The sequence below is a fragment of the Camellia sinensis genome, chromosome 3 (genome assembly GCF_055761805.1).
Source record: "Camellia sinensis isolate YWXY chromosome 3, ASM5576180v1, whole genome shotgun sequence".
NCBI classification, from domain to species: domain Eukaryota; kingdom Viridiplantae; phylum Streptophyta; class Magnoliopsida; order Ericales; family Theaceae; genus Camellia; species Camellia sinensis.
Window position 1 is genome coordinate 13,714,726 of NC_138963.1, and position 27,947 is coordinate 13,742,672.

At 37.6% G+C, this 27,947-nt stretch overlaps 2 protein-coding genes and 1 long non-coding RNA gene across 3 annotated transcripts; all 3 read right to left on the reverse strand.

Moving 5' to 3' along the window:
• Nucleotides 1–5,260: 5,260 nt before the first annotated feature.
• LOC114308003 (uncharacterized) lies at nt 5,261–5,991 on the reverse strand. Its single transcript, XR_014363451.1, has 2 exons — nt 5,740–5,991; nt 5,261–5,645 (listed from the first exon to the last, which is right to left on the reverse strand). It is a non-coding gene; the product is annotated as an uncharacterized LOC114308003 (long non-coding RNA).
• A 1,354-nt stretch (nt 5,992–7,345) lies between these two features.
• LOC145821322 (uncharacterized) lies at nt 7,346–11,057 on the reverse strand. The gene is made up of 5 exons (XM_082917830.1): nt 11,042–11,057; nt 9,333–9,482; nt 9,154–9,216; nt 7,922–8,170; nt 7,346–7,677 (listed from the first exon to the last, which is right to left on the reverse strand). Exons 1-5 carry the CDS (start codon nt 11,055–11,057, stop codon nt 7,493–7,495), a joined length of 663 nt encoding a protein of 220 aa, XP_082773956.1. The 3' UTR covers nt 7,346–7,492.
• Nucleotides 11,058–15,079: 4,022 nt separating this feature from the next.
• LOC114307992 (GDSL esterase/lipase At5g45960) lies at nt 15,080–18,870 on the reverse strand. Its single transcript, XM_028253490.2, has 5 exons — nt 18,438–18,870; nt 17,435–17,562; nt 17,072–17,329; nt 15,974–16,253; nt 15,080–15,394 (listed from the first exon to the last, which is right to left on the reverse strand). Exons 1-5 carry the CDS (start codon nt 18,691–18,693, stop codon nt 15,201–15,203), a joined length of 1,116 nt encoding a protein of 371 aa, XP_028109291.2. The 5' UTR covers nt 18,694–18,870; the 3' UTR covers nt 15,080–15,200.
• Nucleotides 18,871–27,947: the final 9,077 nt, after the last annotated feature.

Here is a 27,947-nt window from a genome sequence, read left to right on the forward strand (position 1 = left end):
ATCTGCAATAGGATTGTTTTCACAATCCATCCCGATCATCGTCCAATAGCCACTCCTCTCGCGGTGGCTCTGCCCGGGGAAGCTTTCATCGTTCCGGGAATCAGTCTCATCACACTGCTACTACTGCTTCTAGGAATCAGCCTCATCCCACTGCTGCTGCTGCTTCCGGGAATCAGTCTCCCCACACTGATGCTGTCACCTCTGCGGGGTTCTCTGAGTCGTCTGCTCCGTCTACCCCTCGCTTTTCTCCAACGGATGTAGAGGCCATGCTCAAACAACTTCTCTCCCCATCTGGTACACCTCCTCCTACTGCTTTGTCTGTAATCCCAGGTAACTCTTCTTGGTATTTTGACTCTGCCTGTTGTAATCATATGACCTCCAGTTCTACTATCTTTTCTTCCTTCTCTTCATCTCCTCATATTCCCTCAATACATACTGCTGATGGTTCCCTCATGTCTGTCCGTCATGTTGGTACTGTTTCCACCTCTTCTTTATCTATCCCTCAAGTTTATCATATCCCTGCTCTTACCTTAAACCTTATTTCCATTGGTCAAGTATGTGAACTTGGTATAACTGTCACATTTTCTGCTACTGATTGTTTGGTACAGGACCCTCAGACGGGGCAGACTATTGGGATCGGCCGTAAGCATGGACATCTCTATGAACTCATTCACCTTCATGTTCCTGCCTCTCCTCCGATTGCTGCTCCTACATCTACTTCCTCATTATCTCCCTTTCATCTGTGGCATTGTCGTTTAGGGCATATTTCTGTTAATCGCTTACGGTCTTTGGTTTCTAGTGGACAGTTGGGTCATGTAATTCCCGATAATTTCGATTGTATCCCCTGTCAACTTGCCAAATAACCTGCTTTATCATTTAATAAAAGTACTTCAGTTTCCCTTGCACCTTTTGATCTTATCCATTCCGATATTTGGGGGCCCTCCCCTACTACTACTATGGGGGGATCCCGCTATTTTGTTGTCTTTATTGATGATCTTTCCCGGTTTACTTGGCTTTTTCTCATGAAAACTAGGTCTGAACTTAAACACATTTATTATAGATTTACCCAAATGGTCCACACCCAATTCTCTAAAACCATCAAAATTTTTCGCTCTGACAATGCTATGGAATATCGGGATTCTGATTTCCTTTCCTTTCTTCAGCATCATGGTACACTGCCTCATCGTTCTTGTGCTGGCACGTCCCAGCAAAATGGCCGTGCTGAACGGAAACATAGGCATATTCTTGACACTACTCGCGCCCTTCTTCTCTCTTCTTCCTGCCCTGAAAACTTTTGGAGGGAAGCTGCCCTCACTGCTGTTTACACTATCAACTGTGCTCCTTCTCCTGTCATCCATAATCAAACTCCCTTTGAACGTCTACATGGCACTCCCCCTCCTTACGCCAATCTCCGGGTTTTTGGCTCTGCCTGCTTTGTTCTACTTCAATCCCATGAACACACCAAGCTTGAACCTCGTTCTCGTCTTTGTTGCTTTCTTGGGTATGGAATTGAACATAAAGGCTTTCGCTGTTGGGATCCTCTCTCTAAACGTCTTCGTATCTCCCGCCATGTCGTTTTCTGGGAGCACCAAATGTTTTCCTCGCTATCCTCTTTTCACTTACCCGCACTCTCCACTACTGTACTGTTTACTAATCCTTCTGTAGATCTTTTCTCTGCTGATTTTGATACAGGTTCCTCCTCCATCGAGACGCCCTTGCTCATTCCTGATCCTGTCCAGCCTGCTCTCCCTGAAGGTCTACCTCTTATTGCCACACCTCCTTCTCCACCGGTTCTTCCTCCCACCGATCCTCCTACGGGTCGACCACGCCGGGTAACTCAACCTCCTATCCATCTTCGTGATTATATTGTTGGATCTGCTGCCTTCTCTACTTATGAACCTACCTCCTATCGTGAGGCTTGTACTAATCCTCTTTGGCAGCAAGCTATGACCGATGAACTACAAGCCTTGGACAAAGCTCATACTTGGGATCTTGTTGATCTTCCTCCTGGCAAGACTGCCATTGGCTGCAAATGGGTTTACAAAATCAAAACACATTCTGATGGCTCTATTGAACGCTACAAAGCTCGTCTTGTTGCCAAGGGTTTCAACCAGGAATATGGTATTGATTATGAGGAGACATTCTCTCCTGTTGCTCGGCTAACCTCTGTTCGCAGTTTACTTGCTGTTGCTGCTGCTCGCCACTGGGGGCTCTTTCAGATGGATGTCAAAAATGCTTTCCTCAATGGTCATCTTATTGAGGAGGTCTACATGCAACCTCCACCTGGGTCCACTTTTCCCCCGCATCAGGTTTGCAAACTACAGCGTGCTATCTATGGCCTCAAGCAAGCACCTCGTGCTTGGTTTACTACGTTCAGTTCTACCATTCATGATTTTGGGTTCACCTCTAGCTCCTATGACTCTGCTCTTTTTATCCGGACTACTTCTCATGGTACCACTCTTCTTCTTCTGTATGTGGATGATATGATTATCACTGGTAATGATGAAGCTGGTATTCTCCACCTCAAACAGTTTCTCCACCGCCAGTTTGAGATGAAGGACCTTGGTACTCTTAACTACTTCTTAGGCCTTGAAGTCTCTCATGATTCTACTGGTTCCTATTTGTCCCAGGCCAAATATGCATCCGATCTTCTGGCTCGTGCTGGTCTGACTGATTGCAAAACTACCTCTACTCCAGTCGATCCTCAGATTCGTCTCACTCCTCTCGATGGGACTCTTCTCTCTGATGCTACTCTTTATCGCCAACTCGTCGGCAGCCTTGTCTATCTCACAGTAACTCGTCCTGACATTGCCTATGCTGTTCACATTGTCAGTCAGTACATGTCGGCTCCTCGCACTCCCCACTATACTGCTCTACTCCGCATCCTTCGCTACCTCAAAGGCACTCTGTTCCATGGTCTTCACTTCTCTGCTTCCTCCTCTCTTGAACTGCGTGCCTTTTCCGATGTTGACTGGGCTGGGGATCCTACGGATCGACGCTCCACCACGGGATTCTGCTTCTTCTTAGGGGACTCTCTTCTTGCTTGGCGTAGCAAAAAATAATCCCTCACTGCCCGCTCTAGCACCGAAGCTGAATACCGAGCTCTTGCTGATACTACTCAGGAACTTCTCTGGCTTCGCTGGCTCCTTGCTGATATGGGTGTTTCTTCTTCTGATCCTACCCCTCTCTATTGTGACAATCAGAGTGCCATTCAGATTGCTCACAATGATGTTTTTCATGATCGCACCAAACATATTGAGATTGATTGTCATTTCATTCGCCAGCATGTTACCTGTGGTACTGTTCGTCTTTTCCCTATCGCTTCCGTCGATCAACCCGCTGATATCTTCACTAAGGCTCATCCTCCTAGCCGCTTCAATGATCTTGTTTCCAAACTCAACTTGGTTGATGCTTTCCCTCCTTGAGTTTGCGGGGGGATGTTAGTGTAGCATTATGTTAGTGTAGTGCATTATGTTAGTGTATCATTATCTTTGTGTAGTGTAGCATTATGTTAGTGTAGTGTAGCATTATGTTAGTGTATCATTATGTTAGTGTAGTGTAGCATTATGTTAGTGTAGCATTATGTTAGTGTAGTGTAGCATTATGTTAGTCTAGCATTATTTAATTGTTCATAGGCATCCAAGGCATCCTCTATAAATAGAGTGCCTTCTTTGTGTAATTGACATATACAACTTATAGAAACAATTGTGCCTCTCTCTCTCTCTATTCGCTCATCTCTATCTTCTCTTACTTTCTCCAATTATTATTTCATGTCCCATCTTATTTTGCAATCAAATGAAAAAAAAAAAAAAAAAAAAAAAATTATAACAAACACGTCGGCCGGGTCTCATCCCCACTCTCTTATCTTTTTTAATCCCATTACCAAATGTGAATAGGTCAGTAAACTTCTTTTAGGCCATGGTGTAACTCATGTATAATGGCCTTCAAGCACTTTACAAATTATAGAGGCTCACTTTTATGCCTGAAATGGGTTTCTCAAAAATAAAAAATAAAAAAAAGTTAAATTGTATGTCCAGCAAGGTGTTAGAAAATAGATTAATGGATTTATCCAATTGTTCAGTTCTTTCATCTTAGGAGGCCGAATTTTCGAGTCAGGTTAAGGTTAAGTTTGGCAAATTGAATAAAAAGTTAAAAAAGTCAAAAAATTACTTAAAAAGTTAAAAAGTTATCACTATTTACTAAAAGTCAAAAATTACGGCTGCACACACTAATTTATACAATTTTTTTATAAAAAGTCAAAAAATTAATCTAAACATTTATATTTTTTTCTCAATTTTTTAGTTTAAAAAGATAAAAAATACACTTATTTAAGATATCCCAAATAATCTAAGTTAGTCATGGAAAATTCTGCCTATCTTGTCCCAGCGGCTGATGGAGATAGTCTTTGATTGATTGACAAGCACCTCAAAGGATAATGGAACATGGGTTGCACATTTGCCGTTGATCTTGGCTAATATGGCAACCTAATAATGCTCTACATTTTGGACTTATTCTAAAAATTCCAATATTAACCATTGACAAGCACCTCAAAGGATAATGGAACATGAGTTCAAATAAAAGGTTTAGTCACGAAATAATTTTAGTCACCAAATTAGTCACGAAATAATTGTCGGGAAAGATAATTGGCAACTAAAAAAAGTTTAGTCGCTGTAAGTCCTCTATTGGCGACTAATTTTTTAGTCACCAAAAAGTTTCAAATAAAATTAATATTGCATTTTCAGCAACTAAAACTTTTTGTTGCCAAAAACTTTAATTATTTACGACGACAAAAGCTTTAGTCGGCAATTTTTTTTTAGCTACTAAATGTTCTAGTCACCTAAAATCTAATTTGGTTTTAGCTACAAAAGTTTTAATCGCCTAAAGGTTAATTGCTTTTTTTTTTGGGCTACTAAAGTTTTAGTCGTCAAATTTTATTTTTTTGATTTTATTTATTTTAGCTACTAAAATCTTAGTTGCCTAAAGTCTACTTTTTTTTTTATGACTACTAAATATTTAGTCACCAAAAGATTTGTTTTCATTTTATTTTTTTTTTATCTACCAACTATTTAGTTGTTAAAAATATTTACTTCCTTTTCAGCTACCAATTATTTAGTCGCCAAAAATATCATTTTACGTTTTTTTTTTTAAAATAATTTGTCTACAGCCTATATGTATTCCGTGTAGCATGTACCATATATATAAACAAAACAATACATATATTATCAACCATTACACAATCTACATCCATTTCACTTACAACTTTCACTTACAACCATCCAAAAAAGAATAACTTTTAATTTCAAATTCCATACAAAGTAAGTATTTCCAATCTAAAATAATAATTCCATACAAAACAGAAAATCATACGAAAACCAAGTCCTCCGTACACAAAAAAATATATTCACTACCATGCCAAATGACAATTTGGCATGGTACAAATTACCATGGTAATCGGTCCACAGGAATCCTTCAAAAAATTCAATTAAACAAACAATTGCAGGACTGAGTTATTTAAGCTTAATGAGGCTAGTAAATTTTATTTTCTGTAGAAAAATTTAGAACTCGAAAGATGTGATTTTGTTGGAGACCTACCATCTTACCATTGCACCACATGAGGCCAAAGCTATTGAGGCCACTTGACTTTCCTGAGAAGATTAAGAAAACATATCAACACAAGATATGCAATGTCTCACATATCAATGAGAAATGGAAAGATGTTTTAAAAAAAAATAAATGTACCAATGTGAGCTAAAGAAACAAGATATATTGCTGTGTAGATATTTGAAATAAAAACAATAGCATAGCTGTAGGAGTCAAATGACATGTCCCGAGATCCTGCTACCAATGCACCAAGTACAATTATTTCCACACTGATGAGACGCTTGGAAGTTTCAACCGATGCACCAAGTATAATTATTTCCACACTGATGAGACGCTTGGAAGTTTCAACCGAGAAAGATGTCAGAAATATGAAATTTTATAGGTCAATTCCTATCAAATAAAAACCGCAAGGATTAAACAATCTGAATAACAAGTTTGTCATGCGTGTACAAATTTTCATAGGTTTATCTCTTTGAAGCTTGTGAAAAGCCTAATCAAATGTTTTGCACATGGGGGTTGCATCGCAACTACAATTTTTGTTCTCGTGTCAGTTTGTCCAAATTGTACTCTGCCTAATGCATCAGTATCATTGTTTCTTTAGCTAACAAATTAGAAATTGAGCCTCTAGCTTTGGTAATTATAGAGATCTATACATAAAACACTTTGTGATTTTATGAATAAAAAAGAAAAAAAAAAAAAGACAGAACAAGTTCTTTTGGGTTTTTTCTTCAGAGTCATATATACCTTTAAAGAGTTAAAGCTTCCATAATACCTGTCTAATTTTTTCTCTGTCTTGGCTAAAAATTCTTCAGCCTTTCCTAAGTGAGCAACTTCATTGCCATTAGCATTTATAAGTGCAAATCCATTTGTGTACTTTAACGCAAAACCCAAGTGAGCAAGGCATTTTCAAGTCATTAAGCTCTCTTATTTAGTAAGAGTAGAATTTAAAAAAACAATTTTTCTTTCTAATTGAGAGGATAAAAAATAGTATATTTGATTCATTTGCATAAGCGAGCAACACAAAAAGCATATGAGTAAACAGATGTGACGTAAATAAATATGCATAAGCTGTTGCACCCCAATCTTCCATCACAAACAACCATTAATCCATGAGAGATTCTAATAGGAAAAACAAAGGAGTAAAAAGTAAAACTTATAGACATCAAATATACAAGCCATTGATCAGTTCTAAATGTAAACCATCACATAATTCAGGGTTCCATGGCTTGAAACATATTCTAACTAATACCTAATAACTTATTATAAGCAAGGCCAAAGCCTAAGAAATAATTAACTCCATCAATATGATGTTGGCAGAGGTTTGGATCAGTTTATCTTGAAATTCATAATAGTGAACCATCTGGTAAATTATGACTAATTATGTAGAAGATTTGATGCATAGTAAAACAATTGGATTGCACCATACTGTATAATAAGTTTAAGGTCCCTCACATGAATCAGTAAATGGACCTGATTAGATAAAAAAAAAAAAAAAAGGGTTCACTAACATTAAATTCAAATTGTGCAGTTTGGGAGTTGATCTCTTGACACAGTGAATGCCAAATCGCAGCTATATATATGATTTAATAGAATCAGTTCACTGCCACAAGAACACTCTAGACAGCATACATGGAAATCTCTCATTGAGTCCTCATTCGGTTACCTCACGTGGACATGGACTCTGTCAAAGCCTCAGGTTTCGAAGCAAAGAAGCAGGGCAAATTGGAGAATTTGATGTGTTAAATTCAAGTAGACCTGCTTCCATTCTTTTATATATAGGTTACAGATACATTTACAATGGGGGATTGTGCGGCAAAGTGTGTTCTGTATATGGCCTTTTCTTTATTAATATTCAACTATATATGAGATTAATATGTACACAGCTACCAAGTCATGTGCACAAGTAATAACGACAATCAATCACCACTAATACAAGCAGAGTTTCTAACTCAATAATGTGCAAGCTGGTCCATTCAACTAATTTAACGAAATAAGTCACCTGAAAGAGTGTGATGACATTCACAGATGGGAAACTGTAAAAGGAAAGGGCTGCTTTGTTGAACATTACCAAGAGAACTGCATAACAGATGTCTAAGTGTGATCATAGTAGTTAAAAGAGAACTAGCAACCTCGTGCCACTATTAATAAGAACATATTAAGAATAGTATCGCAATCTTGACTCATCATCATATAAGTGTCCAATCATTCTCGAGTCATAATATCATGATATTGAAATTTGACTTTTTCGCAATGTTGTTTCAAGAAAAAGAGGTTTCCAAGATGCCAGAGAAAATTTTAAAAGAACCTGCTGAGCTTATACCTGCACACTTTGATCTTCTATTGCTGAAAGGATCTATTTCAATTTCTGAAGCATCTTTGATGCATGGATTCTTCATGAATGGATGAGGCATAACTCGACAGCGTAAAGCAACTTCTGATTGTGAAACATAACTATGAATCTTTTGAGATTTAGTTCCTACAGTTTTCTCTGTCGTGATTTCATCTGTTCCAAAAGCTTCTTTGGGAAGTTCTACTATTTGTTCATGGCAAGACAAGTTGGAACTGAAATCTGAACAAAACAAAAACAAAAAAAGGAGGAAAAAATTTATTCAAAATACGTAAATTAGACCAATCGGATGTGAAAATGTAATAGATCATGCTATAATAGCTAATGCGTACAGATGATAAGCTGCTGAGGTGAAAATGAAGTTGATAACCAGAGCAAAATGAAAAAATTAATAACAAAATGTCTAGCAATAAAAAAAGAATTAGTACAAATGCTTACAATATCATGTTATTGTTTCTTATAAAATCAAATAACAGAAAATGGCATTAATAACTTCTATTATGAACACATTGCTCATTCTAAAGGGGAAGAACTAATTTAAGATAGGTACACTATCAACCCTCATCGCATCCATAATATGATCAAGATCCCCAAGCAATAAAATTATTATTTTTTTAAAATCCAAGTCTTAATTTGATTCAATTCAACTCATACATAGAAAATGGCATTCTACCAATCAATACCAATTACGACATGAAATTGGAGTAGCACCCATGATACACATTAAAGCTCAAGCATAACATAACAATTAACCTTACCCTGCCTTTGCCTTTTGTTTTTAACAGTCTTAGTTTCTCTGGTGACTTGGGACGAGAAATATTTTATTGCATAAAAAAAGGTGTGAGTGAGTCAATCACAAAATCCAGCATTCAAATAAGAATAATGGCACGTATTCAACGAATACCTTGTCGCAATCCAAATTGGAGATATATTGACCATCCAAAGTGATATAGTCAGGAGTACTATTCCAAACAAACCATTCCAAGAGATAGTTAATCAATTCAATTGAATGTACATTACATCATTTGAGATAACATACAATCAAATCAACATTGAAAAATTGTTGCATATAGGATATGCACAAACATGTATTTGAGCAATCGATCAGAAACAAAAAAATGGCAGCATAATGTATATCAAAACCTTAGGGTTTGAAATCGAAATTGAGAAATAAGGAATTGGGAGTTACCAAAAGAAATCCTAACCGTGAATGAAATCTTTGTTGTCATTTGCATTGGAATCAATGTCGATATTGAGGAAGTAGGTTACTAGAACAATAAATTAAAGTCAATAATATATTCATATAAAACCCTAGAGCAAGAGTCAGAAATGGGAAAATTGAGGAAGGGAGAGAGAGAGAGAGGGGAGGACAAAGAGAAGGAACATGTTTGTATTGCGACGGCGGCGGTGGTGGCTGCGAATTGCGACGTATGGTGAACAACAATGGTGAGCGACTGTGGTGAGCTGAGGTGAGGCTTGGTGGTGACTGATTCTCTGAGAGAGAGAGAGAGAGAGAGAGAGAGAGAGGAATGATCTAAAATCTAGGCACCAATCTCAAATTTTTCTCACTAAAATTTTATAAACCATTTGCGACTAAATTGGTTTTTTGTCGGAAAATGTTAATTTATACTGACTAAATTATTTAGTAGCCAAAACCTTAACTAACGGAGACTAAATATTTTTTTAGTCGCCAAAAGTAGTAATTTGGCAACTAATTTTTTGGTAGCCAAAGAGTAATAGTAAAATTATGGCTATTATTTGGCGACTAAATATTTTTTAGTCGGCCAAAATTAGTACACCATGACTAAAGCAAATTTTAGTAGCCCAAAAACTAGACTAATGCCGATAATTTTTTTTTAATGGCCTATTGTGACATATTTAGCAACTAATTTTGTTTTAGTAACCAATAGACAACATACCTCGACTGAAAAAATTTAGTAGTTAAATCCTAAACCAATGCCGACCAAAATAATTTTTAGTCTCCAAAAATTGCACTTTTGGTAACTAAAAATCTTTAAGTCGCCAAATTTAATCGCCAAAAATGTAAGTTGTTGTAGTGTTGCTGTTGTTCTTGGCTAAAATGACAACCTAATAATGCCCTACATTTTGGACTTATTCTAAAAATTCCAATATTAGCAATTATCCGGGAAATTATTGACTATGAAATGTATTTATATATGCGATTTTTCACAATGAGCTTTTGCGTCAAAATAAAGTGCCGAGTTTTTGCATATTGAAAACCAGAATGAGGAACATGCTCGGGCTGAAGAAATTTGTAGGAATGGACAGATGGATTGGACCACGCATGATGGATTATAGTTTTTTTTTTTTTGGTGATGGTGGGAAGAGTTTGGTTTTTGAGATGGTTAATTTGTGATGAATATGAATTTAGTAATTGAGTTTGGAGTATGGTGGCTGAATGAACAGTACATGTTTGGTATAATATTGTGGATGAAATGAATGAACATGTTATCATATATTGTGCATAGGGGATTTTTATTTTTATTTATTTATTTATTTTTTTTTTTTATTTTTTTTTTAAGAAATAGAATTCATGAAAAGTTTTTGACCACGCAGTCTCTTTCATTACCAATTTAATTTTAAAGTATATTCATAGAAACTTATGTTTGTAAGAAATAGTATTTGGAAAAAGTTTTTGACGACACAATCTCTTTTAATGAAAATTTGGTTTGGGATGTTCTAAAAAAGTGCACTTTTTGACTTATTAGCTTATATGGGTTGGGTTTGATGTGATGTGTTAGAGAGGTGATGTGATTTAAATAAGATGATGTGGCTTAAATAGGATAGTGACTTTTTGACTTTTTGTATTATTTAGGTTATGCCAAACTTGGCCTTAGTTTTAAAAGTACATTATTTAAAATATATATAAAAAAATTAAAAAAAAAAAGAAGGTTGGCAATGAAAAGAGGCTACTTCGTAACTTTTGGTAATGCAGCCTTTTTCATTACCAATTTTTATTTTTACAAATTATAATTAAAAAGAAGGATTTTGATAATACGAAAAAGATATACATATGGTCCAACTTTGGAAGACTAAGGGTTATTCTGGTGATAAAGTACTTTCTTAGCAAACGTGATGTCTGAGTCATATTTTTACACAATTTCCTCTTAATGCTGATAAAGTTTTTTTTGTTATCGACAGAGTGCGAAAAGAAGAGTACTCTTAGGTCATGTTTGTTTGGATGGACATGAGCTTGGGATTGGACTAATAGTCCAATAAAATTATTAATCCGATGTTTGGTTAAACAATTGAAGTACAGATTAATTATTTTAAACTTGACTATTAGTTAAGATAGGATACATAATCCAACGAATTGGTAATCCTATGACTATTAGTCATGAAAATGCTAATCCAGTCCGCCCAAACAAACATGGCCTTATAGAATTAAAAAAAAAATTGATTTCTGTGTGCAATTCATGTAATTGGGCCTTTCTTTTTTGGTGCATATATTGGGTACCGTTGGGTAGCACAAAGTCAAGACAAATTACTGACTTAAGGTGATGTTTCATCATTCTGTTCTAATCCCAACTAAAGGACAAAAGAGCAGTACAATCTCTTGTCATTGTAGGCTTTGCGTAGCATCGGATACGCGTAGTTTTTTTTTAGAAAAATTATTTGTGTGGTTTAAACTCTTGTTGTTGGCATAATGGTACAATTTTATAGTTGTTCGTTTATGAATATGTTATTTTGGTAATATTTTAGATTCTGTTTAGAACGATTCTTAAGTAGGTTTTTTATCATTAAGTTCGCATATGGTGTTTGGGCTCAGGTTCGAGTCTAGTCCGAGACCCTAGACTAGGGCCTGAGCCATCACTTTGAAGTCTGGCTCGGCCCATCGGTCCGATTAAGGCCCATTCAAGCCTCGGTCCGAGGCCCGGTCCGCACCGAGGCCTAGTGTTTTTTTTTGTGGAAAATAATAAAATTTTGGTAGAAAAAATTAAAAAGAATTAAAAAAAAATGGCTAGGCCCGCCTCGGGCCGCCCACGGGCCGTGGGTGGGTTTCGGGCAGCCACGAGGCACGGGCTAATTTTACACTCCTATCAATGTGAATGTTAACATGTCAATGTGAATATTCACATTGTCAACGGGCCGGGCCGGGCCCGCCCTGGGCCGCTAGTCAATTTTATACTCTTATCAATTTGAATGTTAATATGTCAATGTGAATATTCACATTGTCAACAGGCTGGGCCGAGCCCGCCCCGGGCCGCCCACGGCCCGTGGGCGGGTTTCGGGCAACCACGAGGCGCGGGCTAATTTTACACCCCTATCAATGTGAATGTTAACATGTCAATGTGAATATTCACATTGTCAACAGGCCAGGCCGGGCCCGCCCCGGGCCGTGGGCGGGCTTTTGGCCGCCCATGGGCCGCGGGCCAATTTTATACTCTTGACAATGTGAATATTATCAATGTGAATGTTAACATATCAATATGAATATTCACATTGTCAACGGGCAGGACCGGGCCCGCCCCGGGCCACCCATGGGCCGCGGGTGGGTTTCGCGCCGCCACGGGACGCGGGCCAATTTTACACTCCTATTAATATGAATGTTAATATGTCAATGTGAATATTCACATTGTCAATAGGCATGGGCCGGGCCCGCCCCGGCCCGACTCAAATTTTTCCAGGCACCCACGAGGATCGACATGGGTCGGGTCCCTACACATTGACGATATGAACATTCACATTGACGGTGTGAACATTCACATTAGGGGTATTTTAGTAATTATGTCACCCGTAGGACTTATTGAAACATAAGAAAATAATGTGAACTAAATGGAATATAAGTAGATGAAAAGGGTATTTTGGTCTTCTTATCTCAAATAAGACCTAATGGAATAGTCAAAAAGAATATGGGTTTGATGGAATAAAACTCTTAGAAAGTGGATTTATCAAAAAAGCTCCCTTCTTAAATACGTTTTCTATCATTAAGTTCGCATATGGTGTTTGGATAGAGTTGTGGAATTAATTTTTCACATTTCCGCAGAAAACTCTGTCAAACATAGCGCGATTTTCAATTTTTTTTTTGAAATTTGGCCTAACCAGTCGTCCGGCTAGTTGACCGGAACAGTGATTTTTTTTTTTTTTTTTTGCAATCAATATGTTAATTTTTATATATTCGAAAAAAATATTTTTTGAATTTTTTTAAAAAAATTATGTGCTTTAAAATAATTTTGAGTTGTATGTTTGGTTATAAGTTATAAATTTTTGTATCAAATATCAAATGTCACATCAACAATTTCCCACCCAATTCAAAACTCTTTTCAAAACTCTTTACGCATGTATTTGGCAAGTGGGTTTGCATGCTTTTTTGGCTATTTTAGCCACAAAAAACAAAATAGGCTATTTTAGCCATAACAAACAAAACATCACATCCAACCCATAATCATTACATTCTTCTCTCACAAAAAAACTCAAAAAAGCCAAAAAGCCCTTCCCAAACCAAGCTTTTAAACCCAGGCTAAAATAGCCAAAAAAGCCAAAAAGCCAACCCACTTCCCAAACGGAGGCTACCAAACAAATTTTTCATACTCAAATCATAATTCCAAACCTCACAAACTCAAAATACAACTCATACTCTCAAATCATAGTTACAAAACTCTACCAAATGCAACCTTAGTTTTTTTAACTAAAATATAAAGTAAAAAAATTATATTTGGGATGATTTTTGACTTTTTACGAAAAAATATACAAAAAGTATAAAGAAAAGAATCTTTGACTTTTTATACATGTTATTGAGAACTTGTTTGGAATCTGGATTGGTTTTTGGTTATTTTAGTTTGGGGTTAAAAAATATCGTTTGAAATAAGATTTTTAGTTTTTTTAACTTTTGTGAGAGAAAAAATAAAATAATTATGAGTTAAATATGACATTTTATCCTATTTAGCTAAAATAAAATATTTTTGTCTTACATGGCTATTTTAGCCCAAATGCTCTTCCTAAACAAGCTCTGACTTTATAATTTTTTTAATAACAATTTGACTTTTAAATAAAAAGATTGACTTGCCAAACGTGATCGGCCCAATTACATTATAGTCATAATAGTACAATCTTTATCACTGCTCTAAGGCTCAACTACATAATGCTATTTAGGGGTAGTTTGGTAATGACTTTTTTAGTTGATTTTTTGGTTTTTTTGACTTTTTTAGCCTAAAACGTTTTTGTTTGTTTGGTTTTCTTGTTTGGCTTTTTGACATTTTGACATTGGAATGAAAAAATTGCCCTCCACTTGGAAATGATGTTTTTCTGACTTTTTGTTTGTATATGGGTTAGTTTGGTAATTTTGTAGTTTTTTTGTCTTTTTGTGATTTTGTAGCTTCTTTTTTTTTTTTTTTTTTTTTGTCTTTTTGTGATTATTTAGCCCAAATAATTTGCCAAATCAAGACTTAAAATTTGGATTCTTCTTTGGTAAGAACACGCCAGACCTGTTTGGTGCAGCAAGTTGAGAATCAAAAAACAAAAATTAAAATATCTCGCCCCTTGCTTTCAATAAAGCTTTTTAATTTTATTTAAGCTCATAAACGTGTAAGCATAAGTTATATCAAACATTTTAACACAAAATTTTTATTAAAAAAAAAATTTGAATAAGCAATTTCATAAAATACACCAAACAATTTTGCTATGTAGTGGAGATTGTTTTCATAATCTTGATATAGCTCCAATTCTGACTTCCACTTACTATTTCATCACTATTATTTTCACCCGAATATGGTGCTCTTTATCACAAAATTGGCAGACCATCACTTTCGTAGACTCCAGTTATGATCAGTCCAAGTCAAGATGCTAAAATCCAAAATTTCCTACACCATTGTTTTTCCAAACTTTGTTTACAGACTTCACATTATTATTTACAAAATTCACATTGTTGGAGATAGACAGTATGATTAGCTTTGACCAGTGCATATACTCGCACATTATGTCCAATTGATATCTTGTTTCTGTATATCTTCCCTTTCAAATGCACAACAACATAGTCTTAAATAATAGTATAAGGATATACGTATATATATTAGCGATATAATTATATATTAGTTGACAATTAATATATCAGTGAATATTAGCTGAAAATTAAACTCTGCAAGACAATCCGATCAACATGATATTTCATGATTTTGCGAGATAGCATGGAAAATATTATTTCATTAGCGAGAAAAGTTGCACAAAATTATTTAGCCACATGTTTTTTGGTGGACTTTTTTAATATGCTTTTGTGCATCCATGTGAAATGGGATCAAAACTTAATAATTTGATCAATGGTTGCAAGATTGCTTTGGAAAATGGCGTAATAAGCATCCTCTGATGGGTGTGCTGCATCCCAAAATACATACTCTGAGGCGTCAGCACAAACCGGAGTTGTTTCATTGCACTGTACTCCTATTTCATAAAGTCCAGTCCCACAACAACCTTTGTTTACTTCACTAAAATCTGTAAGAAAAACACCAAAAATAAGACAAAAAAATAATTGACAAAAGATTAAATAGTGGTGATTTCATAACAAAATTTCTTAATTCTAGCAAGGGCCAAAATTGCCGCTAAATGAACCAAAAACTGCTACTAAAGATTGAGAAATTTTACTAGCAGTCAGAAAAGTGTCGGCTAAACCGTTGCAACATACTAGTTGCTGGTCGGCATAATTTTATTGCAACACTTTTAAGGTATAAACTTTTGGAATACTTACATGCAGGTCTTAATAAGTGGACTTATTATCTAATAGGTCTTATGTGAAAAATTTGTCATAAAAAAATGTCACTAATTGTAAGTTTTAGCGACAATTTATAAAAATTATGATAAAAAAGTCACTAATTGTTAATTTTTAGCGACATATATAAAAAATTGTCACAAAAAAATTATTTTTAGCGATAATTTTACCAAGATTTATTTTTAATAGGATTTGATGAGAATTAAGTTTAACTATTAAGACCTATTGATAGTTTATCCTAAGCTTTTTATTGTGGCTTGCGGCAATTTGGAACAAAAGTGACATAAGAATTATCAACAACTAACCATATTCGTCGGGGTTCTGTATAATGTCGAGCAATGGTTGTTCAAAGTCAATGTAAGCAATCTTTGTGCCAAACTTTGGAAACTTGTTCTGCAGGGCCTTCAATTCATCCTGAAGCAACAAATTAAAATCTTTTGAAATGGCATTCACATATTCAACACAATTTCGTGCATCTTGCGAATTTCCTGGAGTTGGAGGAAGGCGAGTGATACCGATTGGGATGCAACCCAAAGGTGGAAGACCATTAACTGCGATTTTTCGAGCCCCTTGATACCATAGTCCCTGTAAGCTAACAGAAGAAAAACTTGAATATATGTTCACTAGAAAGGAAAATTACAGGTTTCTCTAAATTCTAATGACCAAATCACAAGGATAAGAAATTATTATGTTGTAAGGGGAGTAAAGTGACATTTAATTTGTCTTTAGTGTCGATATGATTATTATAGTTTCAATTGTATTAGTTTTGTCTTTAATTTTTCACACTCTATCTATTTAGTGGGTGTTTGGGATTTATTTTTTGATGTCTTTTTTTATTGGCTTATTTTCATCTAACTTAAAAAATAAATAAATAAATAAATAAAAAAGGTATAGGCTTTTAGATTCTAACCGAAGAGCTGAATCGGAAAATAAAATTTAAAAAAAATCCAAAAAGTACAGAAAAGACAAAATAAGTAAAAAAATATTACACTTATTTTGGATTTTTTAAATTTTTATTGAAATTTTCATTATAAAAAAAAAAAAAGGTTAGTTTTTAGATTCATCTACACCAGATAAACTAGAAAAGTAAAAAAATTTGACAAAAGAGTTCAAATTAAGAGGTGACTTATTTAGCACTTCTCAAAGTCCAATTGATAATATGTGTTATGGAATTAGATAAAAATGTCCATTTATAAGGAAATAGTAATAGAACATTTAAAATTAGATGCTAACTCTTTTAAGAAAGGTAAATGGACTATTTTGCCCAAACTAATTTTGATAATTTTTGAAAATTCAATCTATAATTTGTAGTTGCTTTTTTATTTTTCTTTGGCTTTTATGTGGAATTAACATATGAGTTGTAAACAAAATTCCAATCTTATGTTTTTGGATCAAAACCAAACCTGAACAAATTGTTTGACACGTTTCAACAAGGATTGCTCATATTCCTCAGGAGTTATCTTTTGAGGAATTGATCCACTACTAGTAGTGGTTGGGTTTCCATCACCAAAATAACTGAGGGCAAAATCGTCCGATCCAGCATTGACATAAAAGAGAGCTCTCCTAATCTCTCTGTTGGCTATTCTTTTTCCAAGTTTCCTCTGGAGTTTGCCTTTGTACACTTTGAATTCCTCTAGCTGATCCAACATTGATGTTGCATTCTGAAACCGAGCCAGCACAAATTGAAAAATTCAGTTATAAATTAGTAGTAATTCTTATCACAATAATATTCCATGCGCGTTTGAGTTTGAGTGCGAGAGAGAGACGCTTTTGTTAGTTGTAGAAGGGTCATAACCACTGGTGGCGGAGGCGAAACTAACTGCGGTGGGTTGCTCCGTCAAGTTAAGCATTGGGTCCATATATGGCCGCTGGTATTCTGACCCCAAGTAAATTGCTGCAAAAAATAAATAACTCAATAAATAACCATCATTACATATTCTGAATAAGGATTCTCTCCTTACCTTTCCTACTTCACCCTTCCTTGCAACGCTTGAGATTCACTTCAAGCGAATCCAACGGCTCAGATCGCTTTATTAAAAAAATTAAAAATTAAAATATAAATTTTTTGAGGTGATCTGAGCCATTGGATTCTTTTAGGATGAATCTTGATCGTTGTAAGGATGGAGCCAAGTAAAGAAGGCAAGAAGAGGATTCTACTCTTAAAACTATTTAACATTAATTCACTTTTGCATAACATTTATATAAAATGTGTGGTATTACTTTATTTATTTTCTAATACTAAAAAATTAGAATATAAAAAAGTATTAAAATATAAATTTTGATCGTTTCAATTTTGTATCTGATTGAATTTTAGTTTTCTTGATTTTTCTTAAAACTTTAGGTTTGATTTTCAATTGATACTTCTAAGATAAAGTGACACAAGTGTAATAATTTGAAAAAATAATCTTTGTTTGCTAAGAGTTATTTGTTTACTAAGAGTAAAGGGTAAAGGGAATTTGTTTAAAAATAAACTAAGTTTGAAGGAAAGGGTAAAGGGAATTTGTTTACTAAGAGTTATTTATTAAACTTTGTTTTTAAAATTCAAATAATAACCTTAAAGTTGTGTTTTCACAACACAATTAATTTCAGTAATTAAAATTTTTGAGATTTTTGCATCTATAAATGCAAATAAATGTGAGCAGTTGATAATTTCGGTAATTAAATTTTTTGATACACTTTATCTTTTCCCTTTAAAATAATAATGTGGGTTTCATCAAAAGCTCTACCTATGACATTACACATTATGCATGAAAACAATTCACAACCCACCAACAAAATCAGGGAAGAGCTTCCCATTAGAAAACCTCCCCGTCGGCTGCTTGTTCACAAAATCTCTACCGTAAGGCGGAAAATTGCTCTTAGCAACGTTGGGTAAGTAATTATTGTTTCCAGGATCAACAAATGAGTCCCCAAACGAGTAAACAGATCGAAACAAGTACTTCAAAGTTCTCGGAGGCTCATCTTGAGCTTTAGAAACAAAAAACAACACAAAGAGACACAAAAGTGAATGTTTATATGGACTCATAATAGAGAGAAATAACAGAAGTGAGATGATGATAGTGAAGTGGGTTTTTCTTGTTCAGTGCATTTTTTGGACTGGTTTTGCTTGGGAATTTATAGTGAAGGTGACCACGATGAAGCAAAGAATGTAGGAAGACAGAAGTGCCCATAGTCAAATGAGATTTATCTCTTTTAGCACCACCTATAGTACAAAAATTGAAAAACAAACCTTGGTGGGAGGGCATGTTGGATTAGTGGTGTGTCTACTAATTTTCAATCAAAAACCTCATAGACTCCAATTGCATAAGTCGTAGCCAATGAGGATTTTAAATGGAGTAATTTGTACTTTCGCATTTGGGAACATGTTATTTTAATAATTTTTTCGATTATTTTGTTAAAATATGAGGTAAAAAAATTTAATATATTTGGGATGAATTTTTAGTTTTTTACGAAAAGATGTGCAAAAAAAAAAAATAAAGAAAATAGAATCTTTGACTTTTTTGTATAATTTTTTGTTGGATTTTTAAATTTTTTAAATAACTTTTTAACTTTTAGACTACAATGTGATGTTACCAAATGAGGTCAAAGGGTTAAAAACTATATGGATGATTTAAATGGGCCCTTGTAACTTTTGGGTGAGTAATGTCTTGTTTGGCAATTACATGTTTTAGCTAAAAAGTCAAAAAATTATTATAAATTTTCACATTACTATTTCTACTCTTTTGTATATCTTTTCGTAAAAAACTAACAAGTTATTAAAATAGTCTGTTTTCAAACGAAGCATAAATATATAAAATTTTCATTTTTCATTCCCTTTTGAGGTTGGCCTCAAGATTTTCGCGAAGTAAAATTACACAAAATTATATTCCACATATGTTAAATTTGATATTTCTGTATAGTTGTGTGTAAGTGATTTTTCGATTACACTGCCAACTCAGTAATCAGCTGGAGAGAACTGGCAGAATAGATGGCACCTAGCTGACCTGCAACAGAAAGAGAAGATTCCGGTGGTGGTTCGTCCACCCGGGGGCACTCCGACGATCAAGTCAGTATATCTCTCAAAGATAATTGATAGTGCTAAACTCACTGTTCAGAATATAAATTGCGTACCTTAGACCTATCGGGGGTGCCTCTCTTTTATAGTTAACTCAATCCTAGTCCCACTAGAAGCCTAGCTTCAATGGACTCTTGCTCAGTACTTATCCTGGACTCTCCAAGAGATAAAGATAAACTCCCTAAGAGCTTTTATCCTTATCCATGCTAAAGTCCTTCCTTATTCTTGGACTCTCGTCCCTTATCCGCTTATCTCGGATTCCGATATCTTCGGAGACAACCTCGGCCTTGCCGAGATCACCTCGGCGTCATAACCTGGACACGTGACACCTCGGCTGACACCTCGGCGTCACCTTGGCCACGTGTTGGGACTCAGAAAATATATCCCCACAACTGCCCCCTAGGTTCTATTACCTCGGCATTCTGAGGTGATGGAACCTATTTCGGTATTTCCTGCCAGTATATCGGTTTAAGCCGAGCTCATCACTATAGGCCGACATATCTTCTTAAAAATCAAGAATTCTAAGAGCTTTTTCACGCGTATGAGCTGTCATGCATCACAATTCAACCGTTTCAGCCACGTGTCCTTCTCTTACTGGATCGTACTTGGTACGTGCTTCTTAATCGTCTCGCGCATGCATGCGCCGTCTAACGCTCACGTTGTTTTAGGTGCATTAATTCTGTTTTGCCACCGTTTCAAGTTTTAACAAAACTTTTTCTTTCCTTATTTTCTCACTTTTCTCCATCGTCTCTGAAGCTTTCTCTCTCTAGCCTTTTCAAATCTTCCATAGTTTCAAGCTTTCAAGCTTTGCCATCGCTGTTGTTCACCTCTTCCGGCGTGGTTTTCACCGATCTTTCGCCTTCGCAACCGTCGTCAGACTTCGGCAATCCCCATTCTGGCTTCCCTCTTTCTGGTAAGCCACTATTCCTCCTGGTTTCAGTTTCTTGTTACCTTACTGAACTTTACTATCTTACCTGTTGTCTTTGCAATCTTGTTCATATTTTTGATATTTCATATTGCATTTTGTATTCCACCATGTATTTGAACTTGTTTGTTTCATGATTCTGTTTTTACCCAAATCATCTTCTTGAATATACACTGTTCACACTCCTGTTGATTTCTGCCACTATTCTTGGCCTGTTACCCTTCTGAGAGGGTGATTTATGATCTGGAGTTGGGCCGAGGTATCGACCGAGCAGGTTGAGAGCCCAGCAGTGCATTGGGCCGAGATGATCGACCGTTCGCCCAGAGAAGGGCTGCCAGAACTTGGGCCGGGCAGAACTTGGTCCGAGTGCGTCCCGTCCAAGACCGTAAAGAAGCAGCTCGGTAAGGCAGAGCTCGGTCGGACCAGGATGCTCGGTCCGAGATTAGCCGAAGCCAGACAAGCCGAGTGACCGGCGCCCGGAATGGCACGGTCGGCCGAGGTTAATGTTTGACCGACGTGAAAGCTGACCACGGGGTGCTTCGGGCTAGGCTTTGCTGAGATGCCGCCTAGCCCGGTCCCCCCTTGGAGTTTGCCAAGGAAGCACTTGGGTATGAAGCACGGCACGGCGCAGCAACGCATAGGGCAGCTCGGCTGCCGAGCTCCAGCTGTGATGACAGGCAGATGAGATTAGGTGATGTTCAGCAAGGTTTGTGCTGACAGATGGGATAGCAGAGCCACGTGTCAGGAGATGACTGGGAGTGGATATGGGGCGCAGAAGGTATATAAGCATGTCTGCGCCCCCCATACGCGACACACGAACATCTCTGTAAGGACTTCTTACACTCAAACACTCTTTCCCTTCTCTCTATCCATCCTAAGGTGTGTGCTAACTTGACCGTCGGAGGGTTTTTTCGGCCACACACCGCCGGGTAGCTCACCATTACTTGCTCGCAGGTGATCGGACATCGACGGAGCTTAGAAGAAAGGAATACGGGCATGCCGGAATATTTGCTCCCCGTACACCTTCGTATTTACAATGTTCTTGATAGTCCATCTCTGTTCTTGATTCTGAAGCGCATTCTTGCTTTTCTGTTTTCTAGATTTGTGTATTCAATCTTCGTTTTCATAGATCTAGGTTTGAGATTTGCTTGTAGAACCCTTGATTATCAGGAAAAACTGAAACTATTTCCACAAATTCTTACCCAGCACATAATTTTGGTTTTTGCCGAGGTCCCAATAACCCTTTTAAAACACCTTTCTGAAATCCAACCCCTTCAGTTAAGCCGATACCATGGGTATGTGGAAGCATATGGTAGACACCCTGACAAAATTAGAATACTTTAGGCGAGAGTTTTCCATCCCTGCCGACGTCCATCTGAGGTTGGCTGGGGATGACGACTCTATCATGCCCGATGTAAACCTCATGCCTTTCCCAGTAGTAGCATTTATTGAGTGTGGACTTAGGTTTTCACTTGACCCTTTTTTCTGTGAAATCCTCCATTTCTATAGGTTGAACCCAATGTAACTTGCAATCAATTCATACCGAGTTATTAATGGTACCATAGCCTTAGCCAAACAAGAGAATGCTAGGAGTACTCTTGCCGATTTCCAGTACTGTTATACCACCTGTCGCCTGAAATCAGAAAAAGGCCACATCTATTACCTCAAGCCGAGGTCCACGAAATACAAATTGTTGCCAACCTCCCTAACTCCAACAAGGAAGCGGGGGATGATTATTCATCGTTTCGGGTAACTAGGGGTTTCAGCCAAACGATGACCTCCATCTTTATCCCCTAAGTCGAACAGTTTTCGGGGAAGGAGCTGGTAAAGGCCACCCTTCACAAATTTTCTTGCTTTCTTGCATAAAGTTTTCAACATTCTGCTCTAATGTCTACGCATTTTTCTTTTTTGCAGTTCTTCCTCAGCCACCAAAGGGCTTTCGTCAGTCTTTCTTTCCCAGAAAAGACTTGAAGAAACTACTGAACTTGCCAGTCCACAAGCGGAAGGCCTCTCTGCTTCTCAACTTTATCCCCACTTATAAGTCGGCTCTTCCCGACGTCCCAAAAAAGAAGAAGAAAAGCCTTTCTCCACCTTCTGTCACAACTCCATAAGTCGCGTCCACATCTCGGACAGACCAAGGATCAACCTCTGATCCAGCTGAGCAGCCGTCAACCTCGACCCCATACCTGATCCCACTATCTCAGCGACAACGTCGGCAACGAACTATTTTTTCTTCCGAGATGGACTGCCAGAAAGCTGTCGCAAAAGACCACTTAGCCAGCATCCCTTCTGACGTTAACGTTCAACCAATACAAACCCAGCCTCTACCAAAGTAAAAAAGAATCAAAAAGGCTCAACCAAAGGCAAATGTGACTCAGGTTGATACTGAGGACACCTTGCCAATTTCCAAATTGGCTGAGAGTGAGAAGACTGCCTCTGTCCCCGAGAAGAGATCTGCTGAAACACACCCATCTGAATCCATCAGATCAAAAAGGCCGAGGTCATCTTCTGCAACGACCTCGGGGTCTCAAAAGCCCCCTGGCCCCCCCGAATCACATTGGAGGATAAGCTAGTTATGGCTAGCAACAGTGCCGACAACATTAATGTCGGCGTTGCCCTTAGTACTGCTCTGCTTCTTCCCGGCGATCTCGATAAAAACGCCGAGCTGAGCGAGTATGAAAACTATACACTGATGCTCTAGCACTCTGTTCAGGTAAGTCTCTTTATTGGGAAATTTTCCTTTCTTTTTCTTCATTACATACTTACAATATTTTCTAATAACTTTTATTTACTTTGAGGCCATCCAGCATGCTCATTCTTTCTCAGTACAATCTTTCCAGAACCGGGAGAAGCTGGCTGAGAAGAAGAGGGAGGTCTCCAATCTGCAAAAGATTAACAAAAATTTGTAGTCAAAGATGAAGACTATGGAGGATCAAGCCGAGGCTGCCATTAAAGCTCAAAACGACGCCGAAGAAAAGGCGGACTCTGCTGAGGCCATCAAGAAGGTGCTTGAGGCCGAAAAGAAGGATACCGAGAAAAAAACGGCCCAGGCCCAAAAAGAATTGCAAGACACTCTGGCCACAAAAGAGGCCGAAGTCAAGGCAGCCGATGAGAAGGGCTACAACGAAGGGGTAGCCGACGTCACGCTGGACTATGAGAAGCAAGTGAAGCAGGCATACAACAAGGGTTTCACCCTTGGTTAGATGTCTCTTCTAAAAAAGCTTGAAGTCCCCGAGGACTCGCCTCTTAGGAACGCCAACGCCATTCCTCTTCCATTCCCCCCAACTCCAACTCAATCCGATGACGACTCTGAATCTGAGGAGGAGGTTTTGGTAAGGAAGTCAAAAGACGCTGCTGGGACCAAGTCCTCTTCTTTGAATGAGCAAGTCCTGGACTTGACTCAAGATAAGGAGGGTGAGGAGGTTCCCAAAGATGCTACAGCTGAGAAGACATTAGCCGACGTTCTTCTTGCCGACAAGAGTCTTGACAAAACTCTTCAAGAAATTGATGTCGAGCTCGCTGCGGAAAAGGCTGCCGAGGTGTCTTCTCAGCAGTCATCCGAACTTCAGACCTCACCATCTGTTGTCGCCGAAGAGTCTTGACTTTGATGTCTTTTTCCTTTGTATTTTGTATTTTGTATTTCTTTTTGTAGTAATGTAAACTCTTTATCTGGCCAATGTGCCTTCAATTCAACTCTTTTGTTTTGAATGCTTGTATGTTTGTCTTCTCTGTATTGCTCTTGTATGACTTTCATACTTAGAACATTTTTGCATATCTTTAATATATACTTCAATATTGTGCAACCTTCTCGGGGTGACATACCTCGGTTTATACAAACTGATGATTTACTTTGGCAAGTACCCAAGTACCTTTCTTGGCGTGACCTCGGTTTCAACTTGTAAATTTTGCATAAAATTTCAACAAGTGTTTAACCTTAGTCTAATCTTCAACTTGTAAACTTTTCACAAGTTTCAACAAGTGTTAAACATAATCTCGGTTTAACTTCAACTTGTAAACTTTTCATAAGTTTCAACAAGTGTTAAACATCATTTCGGTTTAACTTCAACTTGTAAACTTTTCACAAGTTTCAACAAGCGTTAAACATAATCTCGGTTTAACTTCAACTTGTACACTTTTATCAAGTTTCAACAAGTGTTAAACATCATTTCGGTTTAACTTCAACTTGTAAACTTTTCACAAGTTTCAACAAGCGTTAAACATAATCTCGGTTTAACTTCAATTTGTAAACTTTTCACAAGTTTCAACAAGTGTTAAATATCATTTCGGTTTAACTTCAGCTTGTAAACTTTTCACAAGTTTCAACAAGTGTTAAACATAATCTCGGTTTAACTTCAACTTGTAAATTTTTCTCAAGTTTCAACAAGTGTTGAACATCATTTCGGTTTAACTTCAACTTGTAAACTTTTCACAAGTTTCAACAAGTGTTAAACATCATTTCGGTTTAACTTCAACTTGTAAACTTTTCTCAAGTTTGAACAAGCGTTAAACATCATTTCTCTTCTCTCTGCCCCCTAATGTGAACCTAAGTTCCACTTGGGTTCTCATTATGCATGTATTTTTGAAACATCGGCAAGTATCTTATCAGTCACAAATATAGAAGAATTCTGCTAAAATTTTATTCATTTACTTCGATAAAAATGACAAAAAATTCTATTGATAGAAAAATTTCAAATTGCAAGTGTTCCAAGACCTTGGCAACTCTTTGCCCTCATTATCTTCAAGCCGATATGTTCCATTGCACAATACCGAAGTGATTCTGTAGGGTCCTTCCCAGTTTGGGCCAAGCTTGCCCTCCCTAGGATCCTTCTTGTTGCCGACGACTTTTCTCAAGACTAGGTCGCCGACTTGGAACTCCTTTGGGTTAACTTTTTTATTGTAAGCCCTGGCAAGCTGTTGTTGGTATGCTGCTAACTAAATTACAGCCCTTTCCCTTCTTTCTTCTAGTAGATCCAGATCTCAGGTTAAAAGTACATCATTAGTCCCATTCTCTACTCCCTGGGTTCTGATCCCTGGGATGCCGACCTCCAGTGGAATGACAGCTTCTGTGCCATAAGCCATGGCAAAGGGGGACTCCCTCGTTGATTTTCTCGGCGTAGTCCGATATGCCCAGTACACACTTGGTAGTTCATCCACCCACTTTCCCTTTGCTACCTACAGCCTTTTCTTTATTCCATCCAGTATAACTTTGTTGGATGTTTCTGCTTGTCCATTGCTTTGAGGAAAGCTTGAGGTTGAAAAATAATTCTTGATCTTGAATTTTGCACAGAAGCTTTTGATTAGCTTGCTGTCAAATTGTGTTCCATTGTCGGCAACTATTACTCTTGGAATCCCAAATCTGGTAATGATATTTCTCCATATGAAGTTCTTCACGTCCACATCTCGGATCTTAGCTAGGGGCTCAGCTTCTATCCATTTGATGAAGTAATCTGTTGCAACTAACAAGTACTTCCTTTGTCCAATTGCTTGGGGCAGTTGCCCAACGAGATCCATGCCCCATTAGGCAAACGGCCAAGGACTAGATACTGGGTTCAGGTCTACTGCTGGTTGGTGTATCAGTGGTGTAAACCTTTGGAATTTTTCACACTTCTTGACATAGGCCTCTGCGTCCTTCTGCATGTAGGGCCACCAATATCGCTGGGTGATGGCTCTATGAGCTAGTGATCTCCCCCCAACATGGCTGCCACAAATTCTTTCATGTATTTCATATAAAAAATCTTCAACTTGTGAAGGATGTACACACCTCAAAAGGGGTCCAGTGAAGGATCTTCTGTAGAGATGTCCTTATGCTGTCAGACTGAATCTTGCCGACTTCAATATGATCTTGTGCCCCTCTTTGTGGTCATCTGGTAGCTTCCCTTCCTTTAAGAATGCTACAATTGCATCCATCCAGCTTAGTCCCATATCCACACATATTGCTTTGTGCTCTGCGATCGGTGGTTCAATGCTCGGGCCCGACAGGTATTTGACCATTATCGTCCTTGCTTTTCCAGGTTGTATTGCACTGGCCATCGGCGTGACTGTTATCATCTCTGCTAACTTAATATAGTCGACAATTCTGAAATAAGGCTACTAACCTGTTGACTTCCTTTGCATAGGCTGACATCCTTTCATCTCGGGCTGCAAACTTGTTTGTTGTCTGGTTGACTATGAGCTGGGAGTCACAGAAGACTATTACTTCATCTGCTTCTGCTGCTACCGCCAGCTTTAGTCCTGCAATCAATGCTTCATATTCTGCTTCATTATTTGAGGCCTTGAACCCCAATCGGATGGACTATTCCAATATCTCTCTATCTGGAGATACCAGTACTACTCCTGCCCCCGCTCCTTGCCGGTTTGAGCTCCCATCGACAAACAGTCGAAAGGAGTTACTGATATAAATGCTGCAGGGTCTGAGTTTTTCCTTTTTCCTTTGTTCTGTTGCATTTGGCTGGGCTTCTCCTTGCTTGCCTGGACATCGTTCACCTCGGCTCAACGGAGCCCGATGTACAATGGATTTTGGTGTGAACTCGGCCAAAACTTGGCCTTTAATTGCTGTTCTGGGTCTGTACTCCAAGTCATATTGTCCTAAGGCCACTGCCCATCTGGCTATTCTTCTTGTCAGGTCTCCTTGTTGCAGTAAGGACTTTAAGGGGTGTTCAGTTAGCACTACAATTTTATGGGCCTGAAAGTAGTGGTTTAGTTTCTTTGAAGCCACTACTAAAGCCAGTGCCAATTTTTCTAAGGGTAGATACCTTGTTTCTGCATCAGCCAGGGTTTTGCTTACATAGTAAACAGCCCTTTGCTTCCTTTTTTCTTCTCGGATTATTACTGCGCTTACTGCATGTTCTGAGATTGCTAAGTACAAAAACAACTCCTCCTCAGGTTCTGGATTTGAAAGAACTGGAGCTGTGGTCAAATACTTCTTCAAGTCGGCCAGGGCGACCTCACATTCTTCTGTATATAAAAAATCTGTGGCTTTCTTCACTAATTGAAGAAAGGTTTGCACTTGTCTGAGCTTCTGCTCACGAACTTATTCAGGGTTGCGATCCTTCTAGTTAGCATTTGCATTTGTTTTGCCGACGCCAGGCTCCTCAATTCCAGAATGGCCTTAATCTAGTTTGGGCTAGCCTCAATGCCCCTTCTAGTCACCAGGTATCCCAAAAACTTATCAGATCCCACTCCAAATGCACACTTCGCTGCATTGAGTCGGAGCCGATATGTTTTAAGGATATCAAAGACTGCTTTCAGGTCGGCCAGATGACCTTTAGGTTCCTTGGTCTTCACGACCATGTCATCGATG